This window comes from Microtus oregoni, unplaced genomic scaffold (assembly GCF_018167655.1).
Source record: "Microtus oregoni isolate MIOR12 unplaced genomic scaffold, Mior012 000085F_ref0000168, whole genome shotgun sequence".
NCBI classification, from domain to species: Eukaryota; Metazoa; Chordata; class Mammalia; order Rodentia; family Cricetidae; genus Microtus; species Microtus oregoni.
In genome coordinates this window covers 4,244,808-4,261,662 of record NW_024544551.1, presented here as the reverse complement: position 1 = coordinate 4,261,662, position 16,855 = coordinate 4,244,808, and the positions used below count along the sequence as shown (strand labels likewise).

General features: G+C 44.7%; 1 protein-coding gene across 1 annotated transcript; it reads left to right on the top strand.

Moving 5' to 3' along the window:
• The first annotated feature begins 2,430 nt into the window (after window positions 1–2,430).
• Window positions 2,431–16,421, top strand: LOC121441951 (peptidyl-prolyl cis-trans isomerase C). Its single transcript, XM_041643373.1, has 5 exons — window positions 2,431–2,610; window positions 8,686–8,799; window positions 9,225–9,318; window positions 11,525–11,709; window positions 15,680–16,421. The coding sequence occupies exons 1-5, from the start codon at window positions 2,494–2,496 to the stop codon at window positions 15,806–15,808; spliced, it is 639 nt and encodes a 212-aa protein (XP_041499307.1). The 5' UTR covers window positions 2,431–2,493; the 3' UTR covers window positions 15,809–16,421.
• Window positions 16,422–16,855: the final 434 nt, after the last annotated feature.

Sequence of the window (16,855 nt, the reverse complement as noted above, 5' to 3'; positions counted from 1 at the left end):
AGAGTCTGGAATCCCAATGCCGCCAGGAGGGTTCTGGGTTCTTCCTTGCACTTAGATTTTGTGGGTATCAGCCGACTCTGGTGTTTCTTGCCTTATGGAGTTAAGATTCCAGTCTTCACTCCCATCGTCACTATACTCCTCCTTGAGGCCTGTGTTTCTCCTCTTTTCATAAGGACACCAGTCACATGACAGCAGGGACAGTCTACTCACCATGACCTTACCTTAATATTGATTACACTGGCGAAGATATCCCCAAATAAAGTCACATTTATAAGTACTTGGAACTTCAACGCATCATTTTTGCTTTACATTGTATTTAATTCTTTTATATATGGGGGGGGCACACAAATGCCACACCCCACGTTGTACATATTCACAAAGAGATCCACACATATACATAGTTTAAGAATAAAAAAAATAGAAAATTTTAAAAGAATGAGTTATCCCTACTTGGCACTTGGCAGCAAAATAACATGCTAAAACACTGAAGAATTTCACGAACAAAAATCAAAGCAAAAAAAAAAAGTCTACTATAAGACCTGCTGGTACAAAATTGAAACTAAACTGTAAAAAGTTTAGTTTTTAAAAAAGTTTAGTTAAAGTGGGTAAGAAGTCAAGACTGCAACAAGTTTTGAAAGGAAAAAAAGTGTTAATGAAAGAAAGGAGGAGCATGAAAGGGTTTCTAAAGAGCCCATGGTCTTTCTAGAGAGTATTTCTTTGCCTGGGGGTGGTAGGGTTGTGGCAGAGAAATAGACACACCAATCACCTCACAAACATCTGTCAATATTCATCATTCTGTTCTAGGCAGAGGGCTAGACCTGAGCCATTGGGGGAATAGAATCAGCTACGATCCCTGTTTCTGGGGCGGCGTTTGCTTCAGATAAGAGAGACAGTGATGAGCACAGAATAAATATATACAGTCACCCCAACAGGGTCCGTCTCACACTGGTAGCCTTGTTCCTCAGTGGGGATTCCTTCTTGGGGTGGGACGAGGAGAAAACACCTATGTGATTCTCAATGGACCCAATGGGAAAAATGTTCTGCTCCACCTTAAAACGCAGCAGCTACACCTCCTGTCTATAAGAAATCCTTCCGGTGTCTTTAGATTACTCTTAGATTTCCAAATTCCAAAGGCAGTCCAGGTTTGTAATTCAGGGCATTAGCCCTAAATTTGGTAGGGGGAGGAAGACGTACTAGTAATTTAAAATTTAATTTTAGTGATATTATATTAGACTAAAACATTCTTCTGAATTTATATTTCAAAATGCAGTGTTTTGTTCTTATTTATTTGTTTATTTATTCTGTTTTATTTATTTATTTATTTTGAGACAATGTTTCTCTGTATAATGGAACTTGCTTTGTAGACCAGGCAGGCTGGCCTCGAACTCACAGAAATCCACCTATCTCCCGAATGGTGGGATCAAAAGCATGCACAACCATGCCCAGCCAAAATGTAGTGATTTAAAATAACCCTTTCTCCAGGCCATGAAATACGTATATCCTCATTGGGGAACATCTGAGGAATAAGATAACTACAGAGAAAACAAAGACCACAGCTATTGTAACTGTCTCTGTCCCCTCTAGTCTCATGTAGTCCAGACTGGCCTGGAACATGCTATGTCTCCAAGGATGATGTGAATAAACTTTAATTTCTGACGTGCTAGCCTCTGCCTCTCAAGTGCTGAGATTACAGGGCTTGCATGGCCCCACCCAGTTTATGTTGTACTAGGGATCCGATCCACCGCTTCCTGCCTGCCAGGCAAGCACTATGCCAACAGAGCCACACACCCAGCCCTCTCACTGCCATTTTTAAAGTGCTGTTTATATTTATTTTCAGAGTTAAGATCAGACTTTCAATGTGATTTTGCAACTTGAATTTTTTTTATTTAAAAAAAGCATTGAGACTTTCTCCACGTCATTAATTTTCCCAAATGTAATTCGTAAGATTGTAACAACAACAACAATCCTACAGCTACTCCTCAAAGCCCAATTTGAGTACTTGTTTTCGTAGAGAAGAACTCTTTCTGGGCCTACTCAGAAAACTGTGGATAAGACCACGGAGTCAATGCCCGCACAAAATGCCTCGATCTCGCTAAATTTTTCCAGAAGATTGAATCCTGCGACTCCAAAAGATCTTCAAATGACTCTGTCAAAGGTTGCAGCCCTTCCAGAAATACACGAAGGACGGAGAGGTGCTCAGGGCTTCCAGGCTCCAAAGGAGTCGTGCAGCCGGTTCTTTGCTGGGCTCCCTGGGCCCCAAGACCCCGCCTGGCTCTCTTTGCCCGGTGGCGTCCCCCACCAAGTCGCGCCCTCCGAGACCCCAATTCCGGCCACGGGTTTGAACTTGGGAGGAGCGAGCCCCGGGTTCCCGCCCTGCCCGGATCCACCACCCTCCCTACCCAACCCGCGCAGGCGCAGGCGCCCCAGAGTCCGGCCACAGTCCGGGAGCCCAAGGTTGCGCCCGTGCCACCGCAGCCACTTCCTCTGCTCACTATGATCCTGGGTCCCCGTCTGCTGCTGGCCACGGTGCTCTGCCTGGGGCTCGGCGCGCTCGTGTCTTCTTCTGGGTCCTCAGGCGTCCGAAAGCGAGGTCCCTCGGTGACGGCCAAGGTGATCCTGCTGCTATTGCAACTTCTCCTCCTGCGGTCCAGGCACCAGGGCGTTTAGGCGACCGGACCGCTATGGCAGGGCTGGAGAGGAGGGGCCCTCGGCCGGGAAACTGCCGGGAATTTGGGGGTGGGGGGAGGATGCTGTCTGGGGCTGGAGGGAGGATGCTGTCTGGGGCTGGAGGGAACTCGGGCGTAGGGACTAGAGAAGGGACTAACTGGGATTTGAGGCTGGCTGGGACTGGAGGAGGTTGGAGGGGGCCGCGCGTCAAGCGGGAGGGGGGGACGTCTAATGGTGCACACAGTCGGGCCACTCGGGCTACAGGGCCAACTCCCACCGTCCCAGCCGCTGGTTGTTTGAACTTGCCATCCCGTCGGGTCTAAGTTCCCTTTTTGCTAGAAGGGAAGTTGCTGGAGTACTTCCTTGGAGTGGCCTGGGTGTGGAACAAAGCTGGAAGAATTTGAGGGGAGGGGACTGGCTGAGGAGGGGAGGCTGGGAGCCGGGAGCCAACTAGGACGTCACTGGTCACTCGCTGGGGAGAGCCTGGGTCCTGGCTCAGATGAGACCCGTCCTCCTCCCCTATTTCCTACTGTCACCCTCCAAGAGGAAAGTGCAGTTTTAAACTTTGTGGTAGGCCTGGATTGAGCCCTGAGCAGGCATGACAAGGCAATAGTTGAGTCTTAAGGGAATCGCGAGAAATTTAGTCCATACAGTGTCCACTGCTGAAGTTCTATTTCAGCCTGTTTTACCCGAGGATAGAAGAGAAAGAAAAGACTCTCGGAGAAAGGGAGGGAGGGGCTGCAGTGGTGGAGTAATGACCATGTCCAGGAATGGGGTGGGACCAGCAGAAAGTGGTCTTAATGACCGGCCCGATTTGCCACTGAAAATGATACCTCAGGACTAAAAGAAGGTTTAAATCTTCCATGGCAGACTCAACCAAAGAACCAGCAAGGAGAGAGAAGTAAGTCCAGCCTCCAGTGCCACTCCCCTGAGACCCGAAAGCCAGCATGATTAGAGTAACATCCATCCTCATGCAGCCCCTTGATCTGTTAGGTCTCTACACTGGAAAGCTGATGTGTGTAAGCCACACACACAGCCAGCACAGATTTATTCGGTCTGCAGATACTATTTCAGATAAAACCGCAAACATAAAATACATATGAACTATGAAATGTTGAAGGGAGTGAACCTAATATAGGTTGGGCACCATTTTAAAACACCTGAGTGGTGAAGAAAAACCAATCTGACAAAGGTTGAGGTGCCAACCGGAATTGCTTGTGCAAAGGTCTCCAAGGGGGAAATCCTTTCTTGGCTCAGAGCATGCCGAAAGGACAGTTTGGTTTTTTTTTTTGGGGGGGGGGGGACTGAGGGCAAAATGACCGGGTGATGAGCTTGGATGAGTGAGTAACAGAAAGGCTTCAATAGCCTGAGAAGGAATGGCTCTGTGTGACCGTTGATCATGGTCATCATCCACAGGACTCGGGCCTTAGTACTCTAGGGCTGTGATTCTCAACCTTCCTAACGCTGCAACCCTTTAACACAGGTCCTCATGCTGGGGTGACCTCCACCCATAACATTAATTTTGTTGCAACTTTGTAACTTTAATTTTGCTATGAATTGTAATGTAAATATCTGATATGCGACCCCTGTGAGAATGTCATTTGACACCTCCTTCCAAAGGGTCGTGATCCACAGGTTTCAAATCACTGCTCTCAGGTAAAGTGGCGGGTGGGGATTGCACACAGAAATAGCATAATTGCATATATGCTATAAATTTCTATGATCACTTCGGAGGGTGAACAATAGACGCCATTCGGGGCTCCGTGCTAGACTCCAGATGGCGGCTTGGATCAGGGTGATGATCTAGGGAATGGGGAACAAGGAGCTTGAAGTAGATATGGGAGACATAATTAACAGGAGTCAGTGAAAGCTTAGATGAAAAGGGGTGTAGGGTAGTGAGGTAAGGAGCCTGATGCCCAAGTAGATGTGCACTTCAGATTAACCAGGGATGATTGTCCAGTGTACGTCTCTGTGACCCTGGGAGCATTTCACCCAGAGAGCCACATAGAGCAAGGCCATGGCAGTCTTTGCAGCAGTGCCTGGCTACTTTGACATCTTCTGGGCAGCCAGGGGAAGAGAAGAAAGCCTGCACAGGAAAAAAACCATGGCCACAGGGCATGTGGGACCATCCTGACATCTGCAGCACTGTCACTGGGACTTGGGCTCTACTTTCAGGACGGTCACCTATTTTCTTCTTTTTTACCAAGCTTCCTGAGCTCTGACGGACAGAGGTGTATGTAGGTGAACCTCACACTGATCTACATTAATCGGAACTCTTGAGTTCCTTTTATAATACCTTAGAACGATTCAGTATAATAGAAAATAGAGACATTAGAAAAGAAATGTAGGCTAGCAGGCTGTGACTATCCTATGTTGTCTCGCCCATGGTCCTTTCTCTCACTATGACTTTATTTAAAGCTAGGAATCTGTAAGAGGCATGCGGTACTGCCCCCACCCCACACACACAGTGGGAAATGTGCCTCCATTTCGGTCCTTGCAGTCTCCTGTCTCGCTGGTGCTCTGGTGTGGGCTCTGGATTCTCCGCTCAGAATACACCTTCCAGCAGCGGATGCCACGGGGTTTCTGCACAAGCCAGCACAGAGTGCATAAAAATGATACCGCCCTTTCCCACTTTTAATCATGTCGGGAAGTAGTGGTCATGGGATGCTGGCCAAGGCACTTTGGGCAAGTTATCTACTGTCTGAGACTTTGTTTCTTCTGTAGAAAGTATATGGAAATGATAACTCTTCATTATTATGTGTATATTTGGAGGGTACGTATCTCTCTGCATATTATGGACTTTTGCAAATGAAGTGTGATAAAGTAGGTAAGTGTCTAGTTTGTGGTCCCTCATTTGTGAGGTCACTTTTCAGTGTTGTTCATCCCTGAATCTTAGTGCGACAGCCTAAGCTAGAAAGCAAATGTCACCCATCTAATAGATGAGGTATACAGCTCAATTTTAACTTACTGAAGGTCCCATTGCCATTTAGTAGTGGAATTGGGTTTAACCATTTCGAACTTGGTGTCTTCTTGGGTGAATCTGAAAGTAGATCTACACAGGATTGCTCCTACAGGCACTTGGTCAGGCTTTGGGAGCCCCCATCCCTCCTTAAACTGTCAGTGTCCCATAATTTTCAAATGACTTTCAGGGCAGCACCCAGGAATCAGAAGTGTCTGCGGCACCTACCTACTAAGTATGGCGTGGAAACCAAGTGCCAACTTTTCCAAGGAGCCCACTCCAGTCCCTACCCCACCACCAACCTTCATCCCTTCCCATGACACTTCATCTGATTTGCCTTATAAGGACCAGTTTCCTATTTAAAAACACATCATTTCTATGTGTGTTTTCTCTTTCTTGGGGAGAGGGAGCTTTGTAGTTCTTCCTCGTCCAGCTTGGATTATATTCCTAAGGGGCTTCGGCAAAGTCAGAGACAAGTCCCGTGGAAGGAGAGGTTTGCCTGCCTGGCACCTAGCTCCCCTCCTGTGTGGTGACACTGAGTTATCCAGTGCTCTATGCTTGTCTGCTTTCTGTTGGCATCGAACTGAGATCTGAGAATCAGAAAGGACAGTTTCTATTCTGGAGGTGCCATAGTGAGAGGGTCACAGATTAATAAGAGGGGACCTTGGTTTGAACTCCTAATGCTCACACTCCTAGCTGCAAAGCCCAGGCCAGTCAGCCTCCCTCCTCCCCACGTCCTCATCTGTGAATTAGTGATAACAGATGGGCTGGGGATTAATTACACGAGGTGGTTAAAGCACACGGAGACGCCATCTCAGCTAACCTTCCGGTTCCGGAGACTCTCACTCTTGAGCTGCTATGGAGTGTCCAGATTCTCTTTGGGCTCCATGTGGGGCCCCTTCCCAAAGCCTCACTCAGGCTTCTGTCCTCAGCCCCACGGAACTGGCATGGAACCTGCCCCAGCCATGAGAAAGGCGGCCCTGATGCTCGGCAGACGTGGGTCTTGCCTGGCTGTCCTGGCTCCAGGAAGGAGTGCCAGCTGAGGTATATGCCCAGTCTTGTCCCTGAGCCCGCTGCCTCCTTCCATGCTTTTCTCCCCGTCCTCCGTGGTGCCCTCTCCCAACCTGTCCTGCCCTCCAAAACTTCACAGACAGTGTTCTTGGGCATAGCTCACATGCTGTCTTGTGCCAACTGGTCATTTTTTTTTCTTTTCTTTTTTAAATTTTTATTTTGAGACCTGGAACTTGCTGGCCTCAACCTCACACAGATCTCTTCCTCTACCTCTCACTACACCGGGTATCCCGTTTCTTAGCTGCTGCGTTAGGACAGTGTGCAGGGACTGCCTTGTAGGGAGGTATTTAATAGCTATTTGTTGGCTAGACAAGCTTGGGATCTGCCATTTCCATTAGAGTTGGGAGCATTCGGATGTGATTCCTTATAGTGTCTTCGTGGAGTCGAAGGGCAGGACAATTGAGAAAAAAAAATTAAGAGACATATGAATAGAGCCGTGTATGAAAATGGGATTCTCATTGCAGATATGGGTAATGGGTTTTTCATCCCCTGCAGCTGCCTTCCTTGTTGCTTTCTAAGAATTTGGTCCTGTATTTTAAAAGTCGGGAAGGCTTTGCATGTGTCTTTCTGGTTGTCTCTTCAAAATTACACCCCTGGATCTCTGGCAGAGCTGTTCTGTTATTGCCCACAGTCCTTTCTCACTGGGGCAGGGAAACCCCTCCGAGAAACCACTTCTCACTGCCAGCCTCACCTGTGCTGAGGCGGCCTTTTGTCCTTAAGCCACACGGGTGGTTCTCTTCTGCCATACCTCACACGAAGAGCCAAGTCTTCAATGCTTTCAGGAAAGCTCTTGTATATGAATATAATAAAACGGTGGCTGTTTTGGCCACGTGGAAATGTCAATGCCACACAAAGCACAAAATATCACATCAGCCCATGACAGGACTTCTGATATATTGGCAGGAGCCCTTGCCTTGAGCTGGGTTTGACAGTCTTTACCTAGTGATTTTTCTAGATTTGCAAGGCGTCTTTTTTCTTTGACAACCCTTCTAATATTTTTTTAAAGCCATCCCTTGAATGTCTTTTTTTACCCATTCAAACAGTAAATTGGCTTGTATAATCTAAACTTGCTAATGGAATGACCTTTGACTCTGTGGCCTTTTCAAGCCTCCTGTCTCCAAATCATCTGAACATAGTGATTTGTGAAGCCAAGTGTGTGTAATTTCCTTCCAGGTGAAACGGTTTTGAAAAAGAACTCCAAGAGAACTTTTAAGGTTTAATCTGGAAAAATAAAAAATGTGACGTGTGCACTTCTAGCTGTGTTATCTTTCTTTGTTCTAAGATGACAGCAGAAGAACAAATTCTACTTGGGTGACCATGGGAACCAGACACCCGAATCCAGTGTTGAAGTTTATAGGACAATAGCTTTGTAGGTTGCCTGTTCTGCTGGGGACCTGGTGTCTTGCTCTCTTGGATGTGAGTGGCAAGCCTGCCGAAGGATTGCTGCTGTGTTTCATGGTCTTTGGCCGTTCCCTTGACAGCAGATGTCTACTAAGGACTCATTAGTGTTCAAAATGATAAAAGATGAATTTGGATAGCTAGGCTTCAGCTCCTCTTAAGTGTTTTTTTTTTCCTCCTGCCAAGAATAAAAAGAAGAGCAATATTCTCTGTTCTAATCTTCATCCACAAAGCAGGAAGGGGGGAAAGCAGAGCTGTGCTTTGCTGAGGGAAAATGTCGAGGGGAATAATGGCCTGAAGACTTTGCGAGCTAACTCTGGCCATACTGAATCAAGCTTTCTCAGTACTTAGCTCATGCTCAACTCGTAGGTGGTGCCCGGTAAATGTTTGTTGAGTGAATCTTTGGGAACGACCTGCTTGCACAGTGTTGTGTCAGCACTGCTAACTGGCCGCAGGCTTCTTGACTCTCACAAGACACTGATGGACAGGCTTTCCTACAGGGGCCAATTTTAAGATTTAATTTTGACTTAGCTCAAACTTCTGTCTTTTTCATGTGGTGACCTTCTACTCTGCATCTCAATTTCCCACAGGTCTTCTTCGATGTGAAGATTGGAGACAAAGATGTGGGTAGAATTGTGATTGGCCTCTTTGGAAAAGTGGTACCCAAGACGGTGGAGAACTTTGTGGCTCTGGCAACAGGAGAGGTCTGTCCCAGCCTTATTGACTGTAACTGAGCACACGTGCGGATCTTCCTTTAGACAAGATGCAATGATGTCTTCCAGAAAAATGAGAATTAATATATCAGATGAGTGTGGGACACCTTAGACTTTTGTTTTCTTATAATTATTCAACCACTCAGTGTCCTTAGGCTTCTAGAAAATGAGAGTAGAAAACACCAGGTTAAAGTACTGACTACTCCTTTTCTACTTATTCCCATTTGTAGTTGATTCCTATACTTCAGTTATTTTGGACAGCTAATGATAAACTTTCCTTTGTATATAATTGCTAGAACAGAGGCAAGTTCTGTGGATGTTTTGCTCAGATGTTCTCACTTTCAGATAAGCACTATTCATCTTTCAATGAGGGTTATTATTTCTACTTGTGTATTCAATTGCAACCATCTCTTTAGAAAGGCTACGGGTATAAAGGAAGCATCTTCCATCGCGTCATCAAGGACTTCATGATTCAAGGAGGGGACTTCACGGCTAGAGATGGCACCGGAGGTAACATGGTCTTTCTCTTTCTCCTTTCCCATTTGCCAAGCTGGGACCTAAGCTCATAATTGGAGAACCTCACAATTATGGTACGAAAACATAAGCCCATTCCAGTCCTTTGTTTTCTTTCTTTCTTCTTTGCTTGTTTCTGTTTTGTTCTGTTTTGGGGATAGGGTTTTTCTGTGTACCTTTGGCTGTCCTGGAATGTACTCTGTAGACCAGGCTCGCCTCTAACTCAGAGATCTGCCTGTCTCTGCCTCTTGAGTGCTAGGATTAAAGGCGTGCGCCACCGTGCCTGACTCCCACTCCAGGTCTTTAGGGAGGATGGCGTTGTAGAGCCCTAGCAGCAGAATCCTAGCAGATATGAACAAGGGAGGTGCTCCTGAGGCTGAGCAGGATGACTCGATTTTCATGGTCTTTACACAGTAGAGAGAGAGAGTCATTTAGCAGGATACTTTGCAGGCATTGAAAAGATCTTTCTCCCAGTATAGAGGATAGACAAATGTTTGCCACAGAGAGGGAGAACTAAAGCAAAGGCGTGCCTGCACTGGTGTGACAGCCAGCAGCCGGTGTGGGTGTGGAGGAGAAGGGGCCAGAAGGACAGCCCTGGCATGTGGGTGGTAGATCGTGGTAAATTTTTGCCTCTTCTATCCAAATTGCTTTCTTTTATTGTTGGTCCTTTTAAGAATGAAAGAAATGTTGAAGTCGCAGCCGAGCCGTCAACAAACATAATACAAACTAAGTTTAATAAGCAAAGTCCAATAAAAGACAAATACTTTTGTTTTTAGTTTCAAACTACACTGTTATCTCTCCAAGGGTCATCATCGGCTCCTTCCGGGGAGTGTTTTCCCTCCAGTGAGTACATCCATCCATGCATCTAGACAGAACTTAAATCTACTTCAGAATTAAATGCTGGATTTGGTAGATATTAGTGGATGACGTTTCAAAGAAGCATTTAGGCTATTTTCAGGTATTATTTTGAACTTTACTTTTTTTTTTTTTTGCAATGGCTTATTTATTTTTTAAAAAAGTATTGCCATTTAACTCTTGGATTTGCTATACACATTTTGAAGGTTGAGCTTTAGTTCTTGTGAGAATACAAAGGCCGGGGATGTTGCTCAGTGGTAGAGCACTTGCCTGGCATGCTAATCGCCAGCATCACAGAAGAAGAAAAAAAATCTTATCAGATTGGCACAGGATGTGACGCGCACTCAGGTTCCTCCAGGCTAAGATCTGCTGAGAACCATGCCGAGGAGCACCCAGCTGCTGCAACACCTGCTTTCGGGCAGCTCTGCAGCTGGCTCCAGCACCAGTGCTCCCACTCCGCACCCGCCTCTGACCAGCGGTCAGCAGGAACAGTGACCCTCTTTTCTATCTTATTCTATTCTTTGCCTTCCCTGCATGTGTATGTGTGTGTGTGTGGGGGGGGGTGTCTTAGATTAAAATTTTCTGAGTTTGGAAGAGAGGAAGTTTTGGACCATTTAGCCTAGGCCTTTCTGTGGGCAGAGCTATCTTCAAGCCTTCTCCTATGTCCTAGCCAATCAGCTTTAAAATTCTCGGTTTTAATTCCACCTCTGTTACTTCTCGCTGAGGCAGGATTTTGAGGTTGACAATCACTGGACAAACAGACCGTTGGAAGAAGCGGTAGGCAGGACAGGCCCTTGGGTGACAGAGACAAGGGAGCAGTAGGCTTACAGTCAGAGAGCCAGACGTTGCAATTCTGTTCTGATATTTGCCCATGTTTTTTGTTTGTTTTTTTTTTCCTCTTTCCCAGCAAAAACCAGGCCTGAGAAAGTCTGTTCTGCAGGGCTGTTGTGGGGTTAAGCCAATGTATGCACTCAGTGCTTAGTTACCTGGTTGGGTGCGGACATGGGAGCAGAACCACCAGGATGGCTCAGCCACCTTTCTACCCTGCTTTCAGATGCCATCTTTTCTTCAAAATAAAATCACTGACTTATTCTGGTCAATTTTTGGCTTGAGGCCCCAGTACTTTCATCTTATGCCATGTAAAGGGCCTCCTTTGGTTGAATTCAGACCCTGGTGCCTATTTCCTTAATGGGTCGCTTTTGTCCTACCCACTCACTTTGTGGGCTTGCCTATCCTCATTCCTATTACCTTTGGGATGCCATTAACTGATTACATGAACAACCTAAGTTTCTCTGAAGGGTTTGCTTCTAACATTTGCTTTTGTCCCTCCTTGCTTGGCCTCCCCCAGGGGTGAGCATCTATGGTGAGACATTTCCTGATGAGAACTTCAAACTGAAGCACTATGGGATTGGATGGGTCAGCATGGCCAATGCTGGCCCCGACACCAATGGCTCCCAGTTCTTCATCACCTTGACGAAGCCCACCTGGTTGGATGGCAAGCATGTTGTATTTGGAAAAGTCCTGGATGGGATGGTAATTTGATATATCCTTTTTTTCCTCTTTTATAAAGCTTTATATTTAAATATGAGGAGACCTTCAGTAATTCATTGAATCTTCAAGTGTGTTATTAGATAGCCTTTTATGGTAACTAGAGGTTTTTTGTTGTTGTTGTTGTTTTATTGTTGCTCTTTTTTGGGGGGGCGGGGCTCAGAACAGGGTTTCTCTGTGTAGCCTTGGCTCTCCTGGAACTTGCTCGGTAGACCAGGCTGGCCTCGAACTCACAGAGATCCGCCTGCCTCTGCTTCCTTAGTGCTGGGATTAAAGGCGTGCGCCACCCACTGACTGGCTGTGACTAGAGTTTTTGAAGGTGAACAAGTTACATATGGCATGGAATTTTAATTGCTAGAGGCATTAAAGCAGACAGTGAAGAAGTTAGGTACTTCCGTTAATTTAAGAATTTTAATTGCTAGAGGCATTAAAGCAGACAGTGAAGAAGTTAGGTACTTCCGTTAATTTAAGAAATGCAACCAAATAAACCAGGGACCAAATATGCATCCAATGAAATATTATTTGATATTAAAAAGAACATTTAAATGCATGCTGTAACAACCATGTATATATATATATGTGTGTGTGTGTGTGTGTGTGTGTGATCTTTCTGTTAGTCAATCAATCTATCTATTCACACACAATTTGAAAAAAGACAAATGTGTATGAGTTTAATTATATGAGATATTTAGAGTAGTCATGTCTATAAGAATAGAAAAAAAACTGACAGCTGTCAGGGGTGAGGAAAGAGAGGTATTTAATGAATACAGAGTCCAGTTTTGCAAGCTGACACAGCTTATGGCTGGATGCATATAACCACTACTGAGCTATGTCTTCGTTTTGGGACTTTTCTTGGAAAGATATGGACAAACATCTGTTCACTCAAGATAGATCACTGATGACAAACCAATGAAGTGACTCTACCAAAGTCCAGCTTGGTGAACCAATGAGTTTATTGGGGTTTCTTATAGCAGTCTAGGGGAGAGGTTACTTACAGGAGCATGGTTGATGCAAAGGCAGCTCCATCACTGAAAAACTCATCCCAGCATGGATGGCTACCTAAAAAAGCTACAACCTTGGAGTTCTATGCATGCCCCTCAGCAATTCAACTGCCCCTTTGCCCATGGAAATCTTTATTCCTTAGATAACTTGGGGGAGGTACCTTGTGAATTTTGTAAATTTCAGGGACTTTCTGAGAGTTGTGAATTGTTTATTCCTGAATCTTAAGAAGCCTACCTTTAGAATGGCAATGTTTTGGTATAGACTATACTGCTACACAATAGTCCTTAAAAAGGGATTGATGGCAAATTTTTGTCACATGTTTCTTACTACAATTAAAGTATTAGCCTGCAGGTGGTACACATCTTTAATCCCAGTACTGAAGAGGCAGAGGCAAGCAGATCTTGAAATTGAGGCCACCCTTGTCTACATAGTGAATCCCAGGTCAGACAGAGAGATACATAGTGAGACCCTGTCTCAGAAATTAAATTAAATTAAAATATTATAGTCAGGTGTAATGATGAATGACTGTAATTCCAGTACTTAAGAGGAGAGGCAGGAGGATTGTGATTTCAAGACTAGCTGTGCTAGAAAGAAAGTCCTGAGCCAGCCTGGATTAAAAGCAAGATTTGGTTCAATAATAAGTAAATGAAGAAATATTTTTTTAAAAAAAATCCTGAGCCATGTGGTTGTGGCATTTGCATTTTATCCCAGCACTGCAGAGGCAGAAGATCTCTGGATTTGAGTGAGTTCCAAGGCAGTCAAGGGTACAGAGAAACCCTGTCTTGAAAAAAAATCCTGAACTCATGAGTCTGTCCACATACTAAGTCACATACATAAAGATATAGGTTATAATAACCAGAAATTATTAAGAGGACCCATATCTACATTGCTAGTTATTCACTGAAAAATAACAAGGAGAGCCAATTCCTAACCCATTTCTGAACAGCCTCACTCTTTGCATCTCTCGGGGTTTCTCCTACAGCTGCCCGGAGCTGCTCTCTCAGGGTCTGCCAAATGTCCATGTATCCTGGTTAGCTTCCCTGTTGCTGTGATGAAACACTGATTAAAGCAACTTGGGGAGGAAGGATTTGTCTTACTTAGGGTTTGTTTTGTTGAAACACCGTGAAAAAAAGCAAGTTTGGGGTGGAAAGGGTTATTTGCCTTACACTTGCCCATCACCGTTCATCACTACAGGAACCTGGAGGCAGGAGCTGATGAGAAACCATGGAGAGGTGCTGCTTATTGGCTTGCTCCCCATGGCTTGCTCAGACTGCTTTTTTATAGAACCTACAAACACCATCCCAGGGATAGTACCACCCATAATGATCTGGGCCCTACCCCATCAATCACCTCTTAAGGAAACACCCTAAAGCCAGATCTTATAGAGGTATTTTCTCAACTGAAGCTCTCCCCTTCCGTGACTCTAGCTTGTGCCAAGTTGGCAAAAAAACTAGCCAACACAGAATTTATCAGACTTCCAACTTATAGTTCATCATCCAGGGAGCTGAAGCAGAGGCCGTGGAGGAGTGCTGCTTACTGGCTTGCTCTCCATGGCTTGCTCAGCCTGTTTTCTTATACATCCAGGATCAGCTGCCCAGAGTGGTCCTACCCATAGTGAGCTGGACACTCCCACATCAACCATCAACAAAGAAAAGGTCCCACAGACATGCCTACCAATGCCCGCAGTTCCTCGGTTGAGGTTTCCTTTTCCTAGGAGACTAGTTTGTGTCAAGTTAAAACACAAAGCAGTACACTGACCCTGGCTTCCCTTAGCCCTTTGCTTTGCTTTCCTGGGTGCTTTGTGTCATCTGAGTGTGCAGAGCGCCTCCCTAGCTGTGGTTCTTACACTTCCATTGCTGTCCTGATTTTACCCAACCCAAGGCTGGGAACTGAGCTGCCCACTGGAGAAATCATCAGAAATGACTTTCTTGGTCCCAGTGTCCTCCTTCCTTCAATGTGACCCTTAGGCTCATGGGCTTGAGAAGCCCTCCAGGGCCCCTACAATTTGGGATTAAATTACATCCATGGCAAATTCAACCACTAGACAAATGGCTTAGGTCACCTCTAAATAAGTAAAGTCAGAGCCTAGGCTGCTTTCACAAATACTTTCTGGCTTGTACTGACAAGCCTGGATGAGAGTTAGGGTAGAGCTAAAACCAACCCCGATGCAATGCTAATAATTACAATGGATTATAGCAGTTAAATAGAAGTATCTTTTACTAGAGTTATGGATTTATAAGACTAGCTAAGTCAAATGTAACATGTTTATTATTAAAAAAATGGGGAAATAGATATGATCTGAGTTTCTAAGAAACAAGTGCCTTTATCTCTCTGAGTAGACTGATAGAGTATATATAATGTGCACATATATGTGTGTGCACATACATATATAATGTATATCATGTATATAACACATATGTACATATACATATATCTTATACACATATTTATTACATGCACAACATATATATACATGTATATATATTATGGCATATATATATATATATAAAATCTGAGGATTGTCTCTTATGTGCTCCATGCACAGTGGCACTATTTTGAAGAGTAGCAGATAAGGAGAATGCTAGAGTTATTTGCACAGTTTTAGAATGACAACACATATATCCCAGGGCTGGGGATGTGGCTCGGTTGCTAGAGTACTTACTGAACATATAGGAAGGGCTGGATTTGACCCACTGTACCTCTTCAACCTGTTATGGCAGTGCTCATTGGTCATCCCAGCATTTGGGAAGTGAAAGCAGGACTTTCAAAAGATCAAGGTCACCCTCAGCTATGTCCTGAGCTCTAGGCCAGCCTGATAGTTGAGATCCTGTCTCAAAAGAGCAATAGCAACAAACATCTCCCATTTGTCCTTCTGGAGTTGGACTGGCTATTCCTGTGAATTGTCATAGCCGCTGACCCCAGATGAGCCACACCTCTGTTTTTCTCTTTCCAGACTGTGGTACACTCCATAGAACTTCAAGCCACGGATGACCATGACCGCCCGCTCACTGACTGCACCATCGTGAACAGTGGCAAGATAGACGTGAAGACGCCCTTTGTGGTCGAGGTTCCTGACTGGTGACAGAAATGTCGGAAAACAGGGAACACACTCTGGCTGGTCCGTGTGTGCATCTGCTAGCTGCTACCTGTCTTTTGACTCTTTAGTTGCTTAAAGTTGTGCTCTTTTATCTCCCAGTTCAGATTGCAACAAAAATTTAAAAATCAACTACACAGCCAGATGTCCTGGCAAACACCTGTAACCCCAGCATTTGGGAGGTGGAGGCCAGGAGGATTAGGGATTCAGGGCCAGTCTTTGCTAAATAGTGAGTTTGAATCTAGTCTAGTCTAGTTCTGTTTCAAAAACACCATGCCAACAACTATAAAAATCAACCAAAGTTTATTGTGCATGGATTTTGGCATATCATCCACTCAGGTGCTATAAACTGAAACAACATATCCTTCTTTTTCAATGGTGCTATGCTTAAATCAAAAAACTTTGTATTGGCTATTTATTTTTCAGAACATGGTTGTTTAGTTGTTTAGTTCTACTCATTTCCTTGTAATCTCCATGTTCAGTGATCCGGAAGGTTTGTTTGAGAAAGGTAGCTACAGTGACGCTTAGCATTCTTCTTTCAAATAATTCTTGACAGGTAAAGGGAAACTTGAGGAATATCACAAGTTGTATGTCATCAGCATTTATGTGCTGTGATGTTCTTTATATTAAATGCTTTTTATATAAATTGGCTCTTTTGTAAGACTTTTGTTTTTCAATTTTTTTATATGATGGATGTTTTGTCTGGATGTATATCTGTGCAGCATGTGTATGCAGTACCATTGAAGTCTAGAAAAGGCTACTAGATCCCCTGCCCGGTGCTGGAGTTATTGACAGTTATAGAGCCTGCCTGAGCTGCCATATGTATGTAGAAATTGAACCTGGACCCTTTGGAAGAGCACTGGAGATGGGGCACAGAACCTACATCCCAAACACAGAAGCTAACTTAACATTTAGGCCAGTGGTTCTCAGTCTTTCTAATGCTGCAACCCTATAATACAGTTCCTCATGCTGTAGTGACCCCCAACCATAACATTGTTTCATTGCTAAAAAAAAACTGTAATTTTGCTATTGTTA